The 20,859-nt window shown below is 40.3% G+C and overlaps 1 protein-coding gene across 1 annotated transcript in view; it reads left to right on the top strand.

Moving 5' to 3' along the window:
• stau2 (staufen double-stranded RNA binding protein 2) overlaps nucleotides 1–20,859 on the top strand; it is a 98,410-nt gene that overhangs the window by 1,471 nt on the left and 76,080 nt on the right. Inside the window, exons 2-5 of the mRNA XM_039790126.1 lie at nucleotides 434–641; nucleotides 951–1,081; nucleotides 3,911–4,070; nucleotides 6,198–6,333. Of these exons, the coding sequence (XP_039646060.1) occupies nucleotides 443–641; nucleotides 951–1,081; nucleotides 3,911–4,070; nucleotides 6,198–6,333 (626 nt within the window). The 5' untranslated portion in view covers nucleotides 434–442. The remainder of the gene's footprint in view (nucleotides 1–433; nucleotides 642–950; nucleotides 1,082–3,910; nucleotides 4,071–6,197; nucleotides 6,334–20,859) is intronic.

Below are 20,859 nucleotides of genomic sequence, written 5' to 3' on the forward strand. Positions count from 1 at the left end.
CTCAAATGAAATGTGATTGAACGCCCATTGTCTTGTTCAGGCTGCTATCACAGGATTCTCTCCTTTTTCCGGAGAGCTTAGCAGCAGTAACATGAGCAAAGCTCCTTCAAATAAAGGTTCATTGTCTGGGTGTATTAGCTGCCAGTGGATCAGAATGTGAGATAGCCCTAGGGCTGCTCAGTTTGAAGTCTGTTCTCTAGGCTTTGGCCACAGAAATCTGTCAAATGACAGTGAGCAACTTAAAATCGTGCAACATCTGGTGTGGAACAACATAGAGCACGCGTGTAGACAAATGCATGCTTAATGAGGCACACTTCATAATTGACAACAACTCCCAGCACTAGCCTTTTTTCGAATGATTTGATTACAGTATATACTGATAACATGTTTCTAAAGAAAACGTAAAAGTTGTTAATTGTTATCTGTTTTTCAGGAATAGAGCATGGCTCAAGTGAAAGTACAGACCTCAGCACCCCTGGCTGGTCCTGGCCTCTCCCCCGGAGTTCCCCCGACGGCCATGGCCAGCCCAGGATCCCTGGGTCTGCAGCCCTCCGTCAACGGCACAGGCCCGGCCCCCACACCCGCCTGCCCTGCTCCTGCAGTCGGATATGGGGACGCCCCTGTGTCTGCTACATCGCCAGGTAGAACAGCAACAGAATAGTTCATTGCTCGTGATAATGAGTTTATTTCTAATAAATAATGAGCTATTTACATCTCATCAGCATTTTTTTTTATTTTGAATTGCCATGGGCGATTCCGCATTTCTGACATATAAATGCTGCACAAGATGTATACTACAATCTATGAAAATCCCATTTCAGTCATGTCATGTGTCACTATCAAATACATATAATATTCTATCAACACATGATAACTATTCATGTATATAGTTCTGTCTCTGGTTTTGTAACCATGTTGCTCAGTATACCATGTATTCTGCTCTATTTTAGGCCCGCCCCAGGAGAACATGGCAAACCCTAAAGAGAAAACTCCAATGTGTTTGGTGAATGAGTTAGCCCGTTTCAATAGGATCCAACCACAGTACAAGCTCCTCAATGAGAGAGGCCCTGCACATGCTAAGGTAAGGAATGGTGACATAACACACAAGTCTAAAACTGTTTTAGAAACATTATGCCCGGCAATGGTTTCATTTAAAAAGTCTCAGGATTATGTTCAGTTTTATTTTTTAAATGATAGTTTTTAAAGACTTGAGGAAGAAACTTAAGGTGGCCAAACAGGCATACAGACAGCGTCTGGAGGAGAGCTATAAAGCTAACAACCCCAAAAGACTCTGGGACAGTATGATTCTTCATACTGTCCCAGAGTCTTTTGGGGTTGTTAGTAAGGCTGTGCAATTAATCGAAATTTAATCGTGATTATGATTTTGGCTCCCAATGATCACAAAAACAGAATAATCGAGAAATACAATTATTTAGCTCATTACGTTTTGCAAGTTAACTCTTATCTTCTCTTGTGGTCTGAATGACAAAATAAAGTTTAAATAGGAAAAGTATTAAGACAAATTTCACAGTTGTGGTTTTACTGTTGATTTATTTAACTTTTTCCACTGTTTTTTAAGTTCAATAATTGCAACATCTTTCCAGAAGTCAACTAATCATGTTAAATTATCGTGATTTCAATATTGACCGAAATAATCGTGATTATAATTTTTTCCATAATCGAGCAGCCCTAGTTGTTAGTCTATCTGGTGTCGCAAAATGATCTAAATAACTTCTTCTCTCATTTTGAATCTGCCTATAACCCTAGGAAATGTGAAGACCTGCTCCAGAGCATCTCACCCACAGGCTAGAGCAGTGCTCTGGTTCTAAAGTCATTTGCCAGGGAATTAGCCCCTGTCGGGCAACCTATCTTTCAAATGTCTGTTGACACTCGCACCATTCCATTAGCATGGAAGACATGAAACATTAAATCTCTTCCTAAAAAACAATGACCTGAAGAGTTTAATGATCTTACGCCAATAGCGCTTACTTCTGTTGTTATTAAATCATTAGAAAACAATATGATTCAGCATATCAATAAGTACAGCACAAGACCCCTTTCACTTTGCCCAGAAGCAAGGTTGCAGTACAAAAGATGCAGTTCTCACACTGGTGCACCTCCTCACCAAACACCTGGACAAACCTAAAACATACGCCAGAGGTCTTTTTCCTGGACTTTTAATCTGCATTTAATACAATCCAGCCTGATGTACTCGTGTTAAAAATGATCAAGTTAAAGCTCAACCCAAACCTCCTTCACTGGTATAACTCCTTTCTTACAAACCGGGTACAGTTGGTTAAGGTTAATAATACACTTTCCTCTCCTATTAGAACAAACGTTGGCGCACCTCAGGGCTGTATCATCTCACCCATATTGTTTACATTGTATACTGCAGTATGTACCAGTGTGGCCAACTAGTTTCTTTTGAAATACTCTGATGATTCTGTGTCCCTGTTGTCTTTGGCCTTTTTCTGGAATGTCAGGTGCTCCCTGTGACAATTCATAATGCAGAAATTAAACAAGGATCTGCATACAAATACCCGGGAGTCATGATAGATCACAATCTATCATGGACAACTCACATGGAGCATATTTGCAAAAAGATATAGCAGCGCCTTTACTTTCTCCGTAGGCTTAGCTCCTTTGGGACCAGCTGCCAGATTATCTCTCTGTTTTTTAATTCAGTTATTCAGAGTGTCATGCTGTACTGAAGCACAGCCTGGATCTGCAAAACATAAAACTAAATTATATAATCAACTCAAAGTTTGTGCTAAGATCAATGGTCAACCTGTGGCATACAACTTTCAAACAACCCACAAGAAGAGCATGCTCAGGCTTGCTAACATTGTAATTTCCCTTGCAGGATTTATAAAGTAATTATTATTATTATTATTATTATTATTATTAATAACCGGGATGCGGTTAATAATAATAATAATAATAAAAATAATATTCTATATTCTATAATTCTGAATACATTCCAACTTTTGCCTTTTACCAGGCGATTAACGTGATCATATTATGCTTTTTGGCTTTTCCCCTTTCCTTTATTGTGTTATATATCTTTTTTTGTGCACGTTATAGGTTTACAAAGTGAAAAAGCCCAAAGTCCACCCCAAAGGGACTTACCATCTTCCAGAGAAAACACTGTTCACAAACTGCTCCAAACAGATCTATTGTAGTCCGTGTTTACTTCCGTGACGAACGTGTGTCACTTTGTAACACACGTTACAATGCTCGCCTAGCTGCTAGCGTGGCACGCCCTCATATTCTGCTTCTGACTGGGTAGCAGTGCTAACCTAGGTACTGCGCGAATAGAAGTGAGATGCCTCACTCTGTAGCTAAAACAGAGAGCTCAACACACAGGGTGAAAAGAGGAGCTGCATCAATGTGCAGTACAACAAAAATATGGTGTTTTTTTGAAAATGAAACCATGTAAACCTATTCTGATATAACCTCTAAATACAATTATGTCTCAAGAACACTTTTATACATGAGTCTATCCTGTTGCTGAACCAAAATCAGTGTGCTGCCAATTAAGATCTGGATCCGAGGATATCATGAAACATGTTTCTTTGTCATGGCTGTTATCATTTGTACTATATGTGTAATTATTGTCTAACTTTGTGTGTACTTTTGAGCGGAGCTGCTCGGGAAAGCAAAATGAATTTCAGTGTAAACTGATAATAAAGTTGTATTGTGTCGTAGTTAATGAACATCAGTGGATTTTTTTTAAAAATGATCAGTCAGTGAATTGTTTCACTAGTTTAACTTACTTTAAGTCAGAGGTAAAACAAGCTTATTAATGGCATTTCCTCCTGTAATGATCCTTTTCATAAATTAATATTGGTCATGCAGAATACAGTTCCTAGCATAGTAATTTCTCTCCCTCTGGGTGTCACTGTTCCAGATCTTTACAGTGCAGCTGACTCTTGGGGAGCAGCTGTGGGAGGCCGAGGGCACCAGCATTAAAAAGGCCCAGCACTCCACAGCCTCCAAAGCGCTGGATGAGAGTGTCCTTCCCAGGCCAGCGCCCCGCTCCCCTAAAGTGGACATCAACAGCAACCCAGGTATTGCAACCACAAAAAAATCTCATTGTACTAAAAACGTGTCTGTGAAGGATTACATTTAAACCCACTTTGTGTTACGTCCAGAATAGCTGATATTTTACATGTACAAGATGGATATTTTAAGTGAGGAAGAATGAGTTGGTAAAAGCTACAAAGCAAGTTAATGGTATTCATCAGGAAGTGTAATTTCCCAACAGAAATATTTGGAGTAAACTGTGACAGCCCAGAGACTAATTAATGTCTAATTAATGTTTAATACTTTTAAGATATAATGACTTTGTCGGTGCAGATAGCCGCAGGTAACAGATTCTGGCTGCAGCAGCCAAACAAAGAAAAGATGGGACAATGACATGTCAGATTAAAAAGTCAACATGTTAAGCTTCTCATTTGGGTTGCAAATGGTGAGCTTAATTTTTCAAAGCAAGAGAACTTGTTGCAGCTGAAATGTTCTCTTGAGCTAAACTTGTTTACACACTCAAAAAGTCACCACCGGTTCCCATTTTTAGGGCCAGACTATGTTGGTTGTAATTTGTTAATCAGGACATTTAGCTAATATTTTCACCCCTCTAACTGCTAGAAAAAAATGTGCGTTGACTGTGTGCTCACTAACAATATTCGAAATTAAACATGGAGCATACATTTTTTTCAATAGTGTCAACTAAATGTGTGAGAGTGGAGGTAGTGGTAAAATAAGTAAACTATGGAATTGCACATTAGTTGTCACTTACTGTGTGTTTGCATAACTAAAAGCTGACAGCGTGTCAGAAACCGCTATACAATATGACAGGGAAGGTATAGAGTGGTAGGAAGGACATCCTTTTCTTTTATCTCCTCCTTATGAAGTGAAGTGGCAGAGGTAGTTTAGATTATTGCTGCTTTGGTCATTGGTTGTGCTATCAATCCATGGACATGGGTCCAGAAAATCCTAGCTAGCCTGGAGCTTGTGAGATGGATATTAATTGCAGCATGTTGCTGTAGTTAACAATGACATCTTAAACCAAGACAACATGCTCAATGAGGTTTTAAATATCCAACACAGAATGCAACATTTTTAGTGTAGTTACAATGCTTTATTCTCCTTTGACCTCTCTGTATCCTGTAACTATTCAATAAAGTAGCTGATGCAGGGAGTTGTGAGAGAAAACAACTTTTGCTAAATATGTAAAATGCTGTTGTGGATGGTTAAAACTGTTTTCATTGCAATGCTGTGTTATTTGTTGTTCATTTCTGTTTGCATTCATACCACTACCAGTGATTAACTCCATATTGAATGAAATCTAAACAGTTCCTTTAAGGTTGCATTAGCGCCCTCTACTGTTCATGTTTATCTAGAGCCAAGTGTGGTGAAATGAGGTATATCCATTTGGAGGGAGATTGGGGGGGCCGCAAAAGTCACGTCAGAGAGCAGCGTTTTGCTTTGGGACGTCACTGATTTCCATGTGTCATCATAAAGAAGGCTGAGGTTAAGGGTGAAGGGGAAGGAACGTGGTGAAGCATGTGTGTCACGCCTTTCCGTCTCCATTATGGATACAATGTTTCAGTATTTTAGATTTTCACCTGCAGGAGTTTGGCTTCCAGGTGTAAATCTCAAGCCACTGGATATATTAAATAACCCATAATGTTCAGAACTAATTCCATACAGACCATCTCAATAAAGCCTAATTCCAGGCTTGTGTTTTATCTCTGGCCAAAATAATACCACAAGCCCCTCTTACCTCCCCTGCCTTCTGTGGCATTTTAGTAGTGAAAGGCCTCATAGCCAGCTCTTAATGGGATTAAGAAATCCCAGTGATAGGTTATGCAACATCAGCTCTTGGGATTAGCGGTGCATGCATCATACACAGTCAGACAGGCAGTAAGTTCTACAGTTTTTAGGTAGCATACACACATCCTCATATTTTAACATGTTAATTAGAGTACAACTGTAAAAGGCAGTTGGTGCTCCTGTGTCATATTCTTAAAAGGGAATGTGGAGCTTTTCTGCAATTTTTAAAAAGTTTTATTTGCTGATGTCAGAAATATTTTATACATTATTTTGAGAATGCTTTACGAATTATTATTATTATTATTATTATTATTATTATTATTATTATTGCCTTGGTTTGAATCTTTCATATTTACTCTCAGGCAGTATAACACCCACAGTGGAGCTGAATGGTCTGGCCATGAAGAGAGGGGAGCCAGCTATCTACAGGCCTTTGGATCCCAAGCCCATGCCCAACTACAGAGCTAACTACAACTTCAGAGGGATGATAAACCAAAGGTGAGCTCCCAAAACTGAACTCACCCAGCTGCCTGAGCTGTTGACCATTTCAGTCCCACCTATGCAGTGACACTTTATGTCTAAAGGCTCTGACACACCAACCCGACGGCCGACCGTCGGCAGAATAGACAGTCGGACTGATCACTCGGCTCCCATCTCTCAAAAAAGTGCCTCGGAACAGACCGAAGCGACGCCGAATTGAGCGTACATTCTGCGCGTGCGCAAGACGTAATACGTCTCCATAACAGCAGGCGCCGGCGCCGCTAATCTGTAATTGTCGCCCAAAAAATGAAAACCGGAAATGACGGAACATCTCTCTAGACCTAGTAAACACAGAGCACGCTGTTGTCAGTTGTTGTTTTCATCAGGGAGTGTTGATAGCAGTCAAGAAGGATCGTTGTTGTTATTACTCGCTGTACGGAAGAAAATACGAAGGCTAATAATAAGAAGATACTGGCGTCAGCTCTCGGGCTTCGTCTTGTGGAAGAACCACTGATTTGCTAGTCAAGGGCTAGCACTCCACCAATCAGATTGGTCATTGAATCCGACTGCCCACTGGCCGAATCAACAAGTCAAATCGGCCCAAATGAACGCCAACAGCTCCTCTGACTGACGACGGCACGGAACAGACTCGAGTCACCGACCTCGCCAGACTGTCCGACGGACGATAATCGGGTTGGTGTGTCGTTTACCTCATCATTTGAAGATTTGGTCTCATTTAATATGAACATCTGACATTGTAACATTATATATAGGACAGAATATAAGGAAACGCATAATAAGTCCACTTTAAATTGAGCTTTAATATAACAAAACTTGCACTTAAGTTGTTCACATTCAGTCCAATGCTTTAGCAAAGTCGTCATAAACATAACACCTGTACTGTGTGACCACCTATATTGGAGTGCAGCGCTGAAACTATAAATTAAGCTTTAGAGGGGACAGTCAATTGTCTTGTTCACATTACTGCCACACACCACGTGGCTGTGTCTAAGGATAGCTTTGTTTTCCCCATCCACATTTTTTTTTTTTAAAGTCTAGTGCTTTTGAATTTATCCACTTTGGAAAAGTTTCATTTTTGGCTTCATTTGTGGAATGGATAGGTGGCTAAAACACAGGGGAAAATGTGAGCTTTGAGATTTATCTAACTTAGTGTGGACATGGCCTTCATATATTTTGGATGGCCTCAAACTGCAAACTGTCTCTTTGATCCCACTGGCTCAGATGTGTGGCAGACATGGCCCTCCACTCCATCCATATGTTTTCTAAACTGATGAATGTGGTGCCCTCATGGGGTCCCTTTGCACTCAGTCTCTGTCAGCTTTCTTTCTTCTCTTTGTTTTCTTTTGCTTTACTGGAGCCATCCAGCCATTTCCAAAACTCCATAAAAATGCCACAGATGTGCAATTAATGATCCCCTCTCCGTCAGTTAAGGAATGTTATTTAGAATGTGTTTGACTTGCCTCACAAGAAATCCAGGTACACTGTGATACTCTCAGTTAAGAAAGGGCAGGATGCCACTTTCTGAGTCTAGTAGTAGACAGCATCAAGAAATTCATCAACCAATGAGGGTAGCAAAAATGAGAAATTGGTACACCTATGTTTAAAAGGCAAGGCATACATGTGTTTTTTAAGAATGTCAGCTTGATATAAATATTTTACTATAGAAGTTTATGGTGTTATTAATGTTCTAAATATTATGATATCATTTTAAATACAGAGGCAAAGTAGCATAAGTTGTGCATACAGTTTACAGAAGCTGAGTTATGTGGCTCCAGAGCACACACTGTTCCTGAGAACACGGCACATTTCATAAAGCCAGTGTGCAATTCTAGGTTTGTATGCGTGTCATTTCCAGAAGACATTATGATACCCTCCAGATGGCAGTGTTTCCTTATTTAAAAAAAAATCCTATAGCACTGCTTTTCTTAAGGTGATCGAGCACCCATTTTGTAACAGGCAAGGTAGGAATGTGGTGATTTGATGTAGGCTTTCAAGAGTATAGATCTGTGGAGTGTAATCTGTAGTATTTACGTGCAAAAGCTTTGTTTATTAAAGCACAAAACACAGAAAATCTGTAACAGAGAAGCAAACATGTCTGTTTTGCTTGTTACATAAACTTTGGCTCATTAAAGTCCTATGGTAAGGTATTCTGATGCCAAATGTGTGGGATTTATTTATCTAATGTGGATACGTTGCCAGAAGAAGTCAGTGATTCCGATGCAGTGTTGGGTAACTGAGTCTAGTCAGCAGACAGTTTCGCATCTGGCTCACATCTTCTACTATTTGATCCTTGCAGGAACAAACAGGGGGTGAAAGATAAATGTCTGTGGGGTAGAGGAGTAAATCTCTTTTGCAGCATCTGTCTGTCAATGTCATATGTCACAGGGATGCGTTTCTAAGAGACAGGCTGTATCTGTTCCTCATGGTCTGTTGTGTTTTCTTATGCCGTTTTGTATGGAAGAGCGAGGGCTGAGGGGATGTGTGTGTCTGAAACATAGCGAAGGCGTAGGAGTATATATTATCCCAAGGTCACTTATGTTTTCATGAGGTCTCTTTCTTTCAGTGTAGCCGAGCCCTGAATTAATGAAAGCAAGACCTTCTGAATATGAATTCTCTTTATCAGGTGACTGACTATGTGGTGGAGTGACAGGCCACATCCACAATCAGTCACCTTAATGATGCTGCAGGGAAACGAAGGTTTCCATATGCCCATGTCCTTACCTATTATGATGAATAAGAGTGATCCCGAGTCATGTTGATGGAAAATCTTACCATTAAAAGGGCAGCCTGGCTCTGATCCATCAGCGCTCTAATCACCACCAAGACCAGTATTGATTCATTCAGAAAGTGCCCTGATGCGAAAATATGGCGATAATATGAATTGTGCATTTATCAGCGTCTTAATGAATCTTATTTATGGTGAAGGGCCTGTGCACGATTTCTTACTATCCAAGTCCACCTTTAAATCAGTGATTCATCTCTGTTATCCTGCAGTCCATAACCACACCATTGCGTTAGGTCATTATTGTTCATTCTCAAATACTGAACATAAGTGTTTTTCAGCTTTTTAAATCAGTGACTGAGCTGCTGTGAAACATTATATGGAAATTCAGCCCAAATGATTCCCATAAATGATTGAATCAGGAAAATATTTTTGTTATCAAGAAATGTGGTTACATCAACCTTTTTGGTGGACAATCCCTGACTACTGTGTTATCATTGGAACACCTGATTCCAATGACTCATACCGGACTCCTCCAGTCTATCCACAGCACTCCCAGCTTTCCTCCTGCTGCTCTGATCCCAGGGGGGCGGGGCGCCTGCATCCTGGATTTGGTCAGGGTTGGAATTTGGATAGGACTTTCCCTGTTAGAGCAAAGCAGAGCAGTCAGAAGTCACCCACCTCCTCTGTCCTCATTTGGTTATGGCAGTAACATTATGACAGCTGGAAGAACAGTGGGCTGAATGACTGGGGGTGTTTTGCTCTGTGACATTTCCCCCTGTGATGGTGATGATCAGATACTGAGCTGGCCGTTACTGCTTTCTCTGTCGGAAACGGAGAGGAAGAGTGAGTCACCTGTGCTGCAGAGGATTCAGTACCTACAATAATGTTGTATTGACTTTCTGGAATTTTGCACCAATAGGTGCGTAAATGCGCCTCCTATTTGTTTTATTTTTTTTTAAGTGCCGCTATTTAATATTTGTGTATTAAATAAGGGGAAAAATACTACTTGTAGTTTGATGTTTTGGCCGACATCTTAAAGGGCCCCAGTCAGTTAGTTTGTTTGTGTTATTGTTAGGGCTGGGTATCGTTCAAAAAATTCCGATACAGGTACCAATACCAATTCTGTGACTTTGATACCGGTTTCGACACCTATTTTATAAAATCCATTTTAACAAAAACAAATTACAACATTATGGCACAAATCTTTTTATTTATTTTTCAGCTCCTACTACGTGAGCCCCATCTCTGTGCGTAACATAGGGATTTTCCTGCGTGTCTCTACGACATGTTACTTTAGACAGCCAATCACGAGCATTATTAGATCTTGGTAGAAGCATGCCGCATACTTATTAGCTCACTGACGCTGATGAGATTTACTCCTTAAAGCGTAACTCTCGCCAAAATACAACCTAGGGTCTTTCTGTGAATGTACCTGAGTCAAACTTTTGTTTAAAAGCATATTTAGGACAGAAGCGCCACTTTTAAGATTTACCGTATTTTCGTTTTTCAGTCAAATGGCCCTTTGAATGGGAGTGCTAGGGGCACTTTTATGCTAGCCTCAAAATAGCTATTTTTAAAACCCTAAGAAGACTCGACACAACATGAAACTTTGTTCGAATTAGCCAGTCAAAAACAGTCGATTGCCGAATGCAACGTAACAGGGAGGAGAGTAAAGACGGAAAGCTCCTAAGGCTTAGTACCATATAAATGCATGGATAAGTCGTTTTGTCGTTAGTGAAAAACAATATTGACCTTGTAGTTGAAAAAGGAGCCTCATATGGAGTCTGTTCTTTCGCATTCGGATATCGACTCGTTTTGACTGCCGAGGTGGTAGCGTCCGGAAACAACAAGAGCTACGGTGAGTTGTTAAAAACCTTTCTTTTTAGTAAACTCTGGGTACACAAAAAATGTTGTCAACACTTTTGTTAAGGTGTAGAGCACCTGGTGATACTTCGAGCATAGTTTCATGTTGTGTCGAGCCTTCTTAGTGTCTTAAAAATAGCTATTTTGAGGCTAGCATAAAAGTGCCCCTATAGGCATTTTTCGATACTCGATACTATAGAGGCAATTCGGTCAGTGCCTAAAAAGTATTGAAATCGGTACCCAAACCTAGTCATTGTGTGACTTTGGTGAATTCAAACCAACCCATTTTAAAACACAACACCACTTCAAAATATCTGAACTATCTGTTTTGTTTCATTACTCTTAATAACTAGCTGTTTCAAGTGAAAAAGCAGATGAACCCACTGTACGCTACCTACCTAATTGCTCTTCCTTCATCCTCCAACTACCCGGAGGTCTCTCAGTAACTTGAAATTGAATTTGGTGATCTGAATCTGAATTGTGAGAACTGAATGTGAGGATATATAGAGAGTTGAATTTTCAGTGATGATCAAATTTTATTGGACTTCAGTTACAAACGAATAAATTCAATTTCAAATTATACTATTCAGATTCAGTTTTTCAATGCAATGATTCAAATTAAACAATACAATTTCAAATGATGTGATTCAAATTCAGTTTTTCAATGCAATTATTCAAGTTTAGCAATTCAAATTCAAATATAAATTATTCAAATTCAGTTTCTGGTGGCACATATATCAGCCCATAGGGGTTGCAGCAAAGGGCCGCAGGTTGGAGTCGAACCTGTGGCCGCTGCGTCGAGGAGTAAATCTCTATATATGGGCGCCTGCTCTACCAGGTGAGCTAGACAGGCGCCCGCAGATTCTTAAGTTTAAAGTATATCACGGTAACTAATCAATCCTGTGGTTGGATGTGTCAGAAGTGATGAGGAATACAGAAATATCACAAATCTATTACAAATCTATGCTTAGTTTACGTTGGTTTGAATCATACCAGCAGTAGACACACTGTTGGACTATCCATAGATGCATTTACAGTGCCATATTACTGTTAGAGGACCTGTCTTTTTGCGTCTTCATACTTTTCAATGCAGGGAATGTCCAAACAAAGTTCATTCTGTTGCGTGATGCTGCACTTCTTTGGTGGTCCTACCACTTGAGAGCTCACAAGGAAATATGGGAATCTGAGCAACTGGCACTAAGACATCCACCATAGTGCCAGTTCCAAAGCAGACTGCAGTATCCTGCCACAGTGATTACATACTTTTCACACAAACACCAGTCGTCATCATTAATGCTTGGAAAGGTCCTCAGGTACATCAAGGCTGCTCTCCCACCCACTCTAGACCCTCACAAATACACATACAGAACCAACTGGTTGACGGAAGACACCATTTCCACTGCCCTCCACCCTGTATTGCTCCACCTGGAACGACAGGGAACATGTGCACGACTGCTGTTTGTGGATTGCAGCTCTGCCTTTAATACCATCATACCCAGCAGACTGTTTATCAAGATGTCTGACCTAGGCCTCCAGCATATCATCTGCCTATGGATACAGGACTTCTTAACAAACCGGCCACAGGAAAAAGCAGGTTGATCACCAGCCACTGTACGTAAAAGGAAAGAGTGGAGAGAGCCTCTAGTTTTAGGTTCATGGGCACTCACATTTTGGAGGATCTCACATGGACAGCAATCACAAACCAAATACCCACTGGTTAAAAAAAGAACAACAGCGACTCTACTTCCTGAGAACTCTCAGGAAGGTTAATCCGTCACCACGGCTTCTGGCGTCTTTCTGCCGTTGCTCCATTAAGAGTGTCCTGAGCTATGGGATACTCGTATGGTATGGCAACAGCTCTGCAGCTGACAAAGGGCCGGGCAAATAGGCAACGCATTTTTCTGTTCACATTAATGGCGCATATAAAAATCCGGTCATTTTGTGAGATCAGTCTGCAAAACTCTTTTACTCTTTTAACATGTTTGCCACATACATTGACAATTGTGTATGTGAGTTGCATGTGTGTGAATGTTAGATGTTAGATAAAGATATATTTTTGAGCACTGTCTCAGGTAGTGCACCTGAATTAAATTCTATGTATCATGCAATGACAATAAAGGAAACTTATCTTATCAACATCATGTAAATGGTTTGTGTTGTGCTCTCAGCACAAGCAAACCCCACTCCAGCTCCAACATCTACATTTTAAGGGTGTCAGTGTGTTGAACATCTGAGTTTGAACAGCACTGTTCTCACCTGATCTTAAATGAATCAAACTAATACTGATACACATTCAATCTGGAAAACAGATCAATCGGTGAAATATGTTGCCCGAGGGATGCCTGTATTAAATAATAAAAGATAAATAATTTGCAAAAAGGCTTTGCATAGAAAAAGAAACCACTAAGAACAATTTGGCTATAACAAAGTCATATGATTTCTTTTAAGAAAATGGCACAGGAGATTTTTTTTAAACAAAGCAATTCATTTTCCTCTCTTAATGACAATGAACATAAAACAGCAGGTTACAGTGTAATATTCTTAATGAGGACAGCAGGGTCTGATTTTAGACTGATCCCCAGCCAGCCATTCCTCTCAGCCAGCCAAGTCTTAACAGTTGGCACTAGAAGGGCACAAGGGTTAAGAAGTGTTTTTTTGCTATGTCGCATAAATGCACACATGGTGTAATTGCTTTGCACACACTGGCAAGTCTTCTATTACTCACAGATCTTCTGTGCTTAAGGAGTCAGAATTATTCACGCAAGGCCTGTTTTTAGTCAGATAATTTCCAGTGGTTGCTTTTATTACTAGCATTAAATCAGTTCTTGTTTTTTTTATTTAGTAAGCCTCTTGCATTTTTTTCCCTGTAGTGTGCTACCTGTCATTTACAGTGATGTAAATCTATTATGTTTGGAAATGATACTTGTACCACTGTGACTCAGCAATAAAGTGCGACAGGAGAGCTGGGGTCAGTTTACGTTGGGCCGTGACTTCTCGTGAGCCAGGCATGGAAGGAGGGTACAGAGACAGCACACTGATTACAGAGCTTGTACAAAGAGAGCTTTAATCTCTTGTTCAAAATTGAAACCACAACAAACAGCAAAAACAATGAACACTGTCAGATTGGACAATTTAATTAAAATCCGTTATGAAACCTCTGTTTTATGCACCTTGTCTGTTAGCAATTCTTGATAAATAGCTGTTGTCGGTGAGGGCAGTGATATGAGTAGTCCGTATGAGACAGCAGCTGTCTGCTGCACAGAGACACAGCAGTACATTACACAGGAGGGATATGAGGTAAGAAAATACATTGCTCCCATGACAGACTTTAATGAAAAAAGGTTTGGTTTTATTAAACTGTAGTATGAGAGCTTATAGTGACTGGTTGAAAGCCTTGGATGGTGAGCCAACATATGCTTTACTTCACATTTGCACTTATTGCATTTTACACCTGACTGATTTGATGTGTGTTGGTGCCAAATTCACATCCTAACGCTCCAAAACTTAAACCATTTCACCTTCACAGTGAATACATGTGGTATCTCTAAGTCAGAGATGCCTTTAGGGGAAGTCTGATCAAATGATTAGGCCTAGTTGTGGATTCTCAGCCACCGCCAACAGGTCTCACACACACAGTTTCTTATTATCACTTCAAACCTGTTTGTTTGCACTTTCAAACACATTTTCACACTTTTCCACTTCTGTTTTGTAAACTGTTGAACACCCTAATCATCAGAAGGTTAACTGTTGTAAACTACTTTTTTAACCTATTAACTAAACGCATAGGTTTCGTTTGTATACAGTTTTATAGTAAATTAATTGTCACACACTCATAATTAATGTTGTGTGTGTGTGTGTATGCACCATTGATTGATTGATTGATTGATTGATTGATTGATCGATCAGTTCATTTGACACTATAAAGGCTCTTGGTGTGTCTGACCCAGTGAGGTGGCTGTCACTGTGTATTTTGGAAAGAAAATGGAGACTATCTGCACTCTGAATTAAAGCTTGCAAAACTTTTGTAGTACAAATGTAACATTTAGATACTAGCAGTTCTCATCAGGCTAAATAGCCAACATAACAAAGGACATGTATAATATAGGCACACAATTGATTACATTTTGCTGATGTAATTTTCAAATAATTAAAATAGAAATGCTAAACACCATTTACAATACAAACCTATTTCGTCCTGATGGTCTTGTCACCATAATCATCAACCTAAGAAATATGTTCTGATTAGATTTTTTCTTTTATTTTAAACACCACACGCATTTTTTTTAATTAAGACTGAAATAAACATTAGTTGGTTGAAACAACCTTAACTTGTCTTTTTGTGTATTGTGAGAGGGGGCTATGTGAAACAATGCTGCTTAACAAGCAATTACTGACAAATAATGTAATGTGAAACCACAGCGATACCATCACAGTGACTCCATTTGGATTAGTGCTCTCTAACCTCAGACAGTGTCCAAGGAACTTTGGAGAACTTTTTTTATGTTCTCCAGGGCCGCGCCTAAGTCCATATTCTCCTCCTCCTTTTTTTGGCATAGAAGTGCCAGCAAGACAGCCAAAGCTCATTACTGTTGTGCTGCATTTTATTATTAAAGTTTTTATTGATTTATTTCCTTCTGAAGTAAAAGAGTTACACCTCCAATACACAACAGATAAGACACATAATCAAAAGAACCCAACCGATCAACCGAAATGACAGCACCATCTCACGACCTATTTTAGAGTAAATTTTCACAGCACTAGTCCAAGGCAGAGTCACGGAGAGGTATACGCAAAAATCAGCAACAAAATATCCATGACTCTACTATAAATGCAAGGGCCCACCCATACAAAGATCACCCACATATTACATATGTTTGTGCTACATTATCAAATCACCATGAACTGCTGCAAGTATCAACAGTCTTGCATATCTTAATGACTATTTTATTTGATATTTGATGACTAGTGAGGAGAATAGGTGACCATCAGTGGGGTTTCTACCAACCACTGCAGTTGACTGGGCTGATTAAGGGCAGCAATTTATTCTTAACAAAATTGAATTGAATGTGTTCTCATGGGCAAAATGAACTTAAAGGAAGTGCTGCATTTGGTTTTCATTGCTGCGGTCTACACCGGTTTGCCAGTCAAAGCTGTTCTATACACTATCATCTGCAACATGGTCAAGTGTCATTGTGTTAAGTTACAGGCCAAACATCTTAAGTACACTTCCATAGAACTACACAAGCTCTTGTATCACTGTGTGTTTGCATTTAGTTTTTTAGTCTATTCTATTGATTTGATGTGGTCACCATAAGGGCTGTCGCAGTATTGTTTTCTTCGCACCGCATTCAAACCGCCATGGTTACCGCCATAAAAAATATGTTAATCTCGGCGGTTATAAAATAATTCCTGAATAAACTTTTCAAATGCACTCAATCCTGTAGTAGTCTATTCTTTATAGCATATACACTCACCTAAAGGATTATTAGGAACACCTGTAAGATTTCTCGTTAATGCAATTATCTAATCAACCACATGGCAGCTGCTTCAATGCATTTAGGGGTGTCGTCCAGGTCTAGACAATCTCCTGAACTCCAAACTGAATGTCAGAATGGGAAAGAAAGGTGATCTAAGCAACTTTGAACGTGGCATGGTTGTTGGTGCCAGACGGGCTGCTCTGAGTATTTCCCAATCTGCTCAGTTACTGGGATTTTCACGCCCAACCATTTCTAGGGTTTACAAAGAATGGTCTGAAAAAGAAAAATCATCCAGTATGCGGCAGACCTCTGGGCGAAAATGCCTTGTTGATGCTAGAGGTCAAAGGAGAATGGGCCGGCTGATTCCAGCTGATAGAAGACCAACTTTTACTCAAATAACCACCCATTACAACCGAGGTATGCAGCGAAGCATTTGTGAAGCCACAACACGCACAACCTTGAGGCGGATGGGCTACACCAGCAGAAGACCCCACTGGGTACCACCTATCTCCACTAAAAATAGGAAAATGAGGCTACAATTTGCACAAGCTCACCAAAATTGGACAGTTGAAGACTGTAAAAATGTTGCCTGGTCTGATGAGTCTCGATTTCTGTTGAGACATTCAGATGGTAGAGTCAGAATTTGGCGTAAACAGAATGAAAACATGGATCCGTCATGCCTTGTTACCACTGGGCAGGCTGGTGGTGGTGATGTAATGGTGTTGGGGATTTTTTTTTGGCACACTTTAGGCCCCTTAGTACCAACTGGGCATCGTTTAAATGCCACAGCCTACCTGAGCATTGTTTCTGACCATGTCCATCCCTTTATGACCACCATGTACCCATCCTCTGATGGCTACTTCCAGCAGGATAATGCACCATGTCGCAAAGCTCAAATCATTTCAAATTGGTTTCTTGAACAAGACAATGAGTTCGCTGTACTAAAATGGCCCCCACAGTCACCAGATCTTAACCCAATAGAACATCTTTGGGATGTGGTGGAACGGGAGCTTCGTGCCCTGGATGTGCATCCCACAAATCTGCATCAACTGCAAGATGCTATCCTCTCAATATGGGCCAACATTTCTAAAGAATGCTTCCAGCACCTTGTTGAATCAATGCCACGAGGAATTAAGGCAGTTCTGAAGGCGAAAGGGGGTCAAACACGGTCTTAGTAGGGTGTTCCCAATAATCCTTTAGGTGAGTGTATAGTCCAAATGTCTTCCTTTTTTCCATTGTTGTCATTAAGAGGCCAAGGAATATTGATCTGCAATGAGGAGGAGTGGAAATTCGGGACCCTCCACTCGCTCACATGCATTCGGCATGGCAGGCACACATTCATTATTGAAACATAGTTAGATTGGCTACTGAACGCTGTTTATTGATTTTATTTTTTATATTTTAATGAAAACAACAAAACAGTGGTGATGCAGTGATAAGCTTGACTCTGAAGTGGGCGTGGCATGACTGCATTACAGCTGTAATGGGGTAACATCGCTTGTCACCATTAAATAAATAAATAAATAAATAAATAAATATTGTACATCACAGTAACTACTGAACATGATGTGGGATTTACCAAAACACAAAAAGTAAGTAGAAACTAGCTATGGAAACAATAATGCATGACTATGATATAGTTTCATCAAATGTACTACATAGCCTGTTGTACCATGGTACTTTCCTGTGTGTGAGCTGTTTTTTTTCTTCTATTATACAAGAAGAATATTGATATGATCTACCTGACATAACTTGGTGTACTATACATGACATGGGCTATGGAAACAAGTGGCTGTATCTGGTACCATGAATGTTAATATGCTGCAAAACAATGGTTCAGGAACAAGTGTAACACATGCAGTGAGAGAGAATGGGCTGTATTGTTTTTGCACAGGCAATTAGAAAGCAAATAGTTTTCTATGCCACAGTAGAAAATAGTTTCCCACTGAAATGTCACCCTGCCATTTATAGTAATAATTGCAATACCATATTTCCCAGAATAAGACTGTGTGGGCTCACAAACGCCAGTGTCTTTGAATGTGTCTGTCTGTGTTCATGAGTCTTTGACTGATTAAAGATGAAAGATTAACCTTTACTAGCGTGGCCCACATTAAAGAGAGCTGCAGGGAAGCTTCATTCCTCAAAGTCAAATTCATTACTCACTCCTGAATGCTGATGAGTTATCATTTGATTGAGTTGTGGTATCAGTTTTTCTTTCTCTCACTCGGTCACTCATCCCTGAGTCACAGCAGATACACATACACATACGCACATCATCACACAGACACAGTGGTGTTTTTTGTGTTCATCTTTTTTTGCCTTTCAGCAGTCCACACCCTACCTATAGGTGCCCTGGTCCAATTCCCTCTCTGTAGAAATAATAATAACAAAAATAATAATTGAGAACACAGAACAGGCAGATCCAGCCAGCATTTGCTGATTTTTCTACTGGCCACAGAGCGCTGACGTGATTTTCCTGCCTTTTTTGTCTGCACGATTTTGATGTGTGTGCGTGTGCTCGCCTGTGTTCTTGGCTGACTTGCTTGTGTGTAAGCCACTACTTTCCCACGTTGTGGAGTAGCGTCTCCCACAGGCCTCCCTCCATGTCCCTCTCTTTCTTTACCCCTCTCTCTCTCTCTCTCTCTCTCTCTCTCTCTCTCTCTCTCTCTCTCTCTCTCTCTCTCTAGTCTCCCTCCTCTCTTTCTTATCCCTCTCTTTCCTCCTATCTGCACCTGTACTCAGCGCTCCAGCCCCAGCTGCTCCCATCTCGGCTCAGCGCTGTTGGCTGGAGCCCATGTTGCACTTGGCATGTCCTCTGAGACCCTGGGGCCACACTTGACGTGCGAGGGCCAGGCAGGCCCCCGCCCAGGGAAGGCTCTCGTGGCCAGGAGGAGCTGAGAGCAGACGGATGAGAAGAGAGCTGTGGGCTGGAGAAAGACCTGCTGGAATTCTGGGAGTAAAACGCTGACTCGGCCTGCTCAGCAGGCGATTGAGGAAAGACATAGGTGGGGTGTGAAGAGGGGGGGGGAATTCAGAGGAATTTGTTATTAAGAGTTATCTCGTAAGAGTTACTGTCAGTAAAGAGGCAATATTTTCGGTATTTTGGTCAAAGAAAAATGCTTCAGGGGAACTTTATCAAATTCAAGGAAATTTCCAGTTTATTACAACTGGGTCTTATCTTCACAGTTAGGCCATAGTGTCTTTCAATTGTGTTAACACTGTACTCACCAAAGTATATCTGGGAACATTAGGTTGACATTCTTCTCGAAAACTATTGGCTCTTTTGCCATGATAGTTAAGAATTAACCCAAATGACTTTGGTGATTCCCTGATTTTTCATATAATGCCATGAGGAAGTCAAAGGTTTCACTTATCCAGTGAAATATCTTAACATCTACCAATTTTGCACACACATTCATTGTTCAGAGCGAGTGAATACCACTGACTTTGGTGATTTCCTCTAGATCCACCATGTGGTTCACATTTGTGGTTTTGATTGAATTTATCGACAACTATTGGATGGATTGCCATGTTATCTGAACCACACATTCACGTCCTTTTCTGGATATATTGTAATAACTTTGGTGATTCATTGACTTCATATAGTGCCATCATCACAACATGGCATCATGACTTTGCGTAAACATACACGCCACTTTCCTGAAGCCAAATGGCGTGTTATCTGTACTTATTATCAGCTATCCACGTGTATGTCTACGCTGTATACAGCAGATGTAAACATACCTACCACGTGGCGTCGCCACGTTGCTTGTTATCACAACACGTGACGTACTATCGTGAGAACAACGTCGCGCGTGTAAAAAAAGAAAAAAAAGGTTGGATTTAGGAAAAGAACACAGGGAAAGGCTTTAGTAACACAAAAAAGCAAACGGAAAAAACAAAAACACGCTTAGGAAAACAAGGGTTTAGGAAAGAAACATTGGGAAAGGCTTAAAAGAAATTAACAAAAACACAAAAAAAACAGCTGAAAATCGCCACACGCTGTTGTATATGGCGCTACGACTTAAGATCTCTTTATTTAATGATGTGCAGTTGTGAAAGAAACTGCAAAAGTTTCCAGTGCACAAATGTTTCCCTGCCCTCTTGGGTTTTTCAAGCTTCTTGGGTTCCCCAAATTCCAATCAAGTATTAAATCTCACATCTCATGGCTGCTGCAGTGCCAAGTAGGATGTTTTGGTATGGCTGAAAATTAATAGATATATATGCATGGAGAAAAGAGATTGCTGCGTTTTTGTAAAGCTTGTTTTAATTAATTCCACCACATTCACTACAACTACAGATTCTCATTCTCTCATTAAAAGCTCAATGCTTTGGCCAAACATTAAAATATATAATGCATTTGGCACCAGACTCTAGTCAAGACTCAGTATCATAAATCTCATCTGCTTCTATCCATTTGTGTCAACCACATATGGTGGCTGTATGTCCTTGAGAATA

This window comes from Perca fluviatilis, chromosome 22 (assembly GCF_010015445.1).
Source record: "Perca fluviatilis chromosome 22, GENO_Pfluv_1.0, whole genome shotgun sequence".
NCBI classification, from domain to species: Eukaryota; Metazoa; Chordata; class Actinopteri; order Perciformes; family Percidae; genus Perca; species Perca fluviatilis.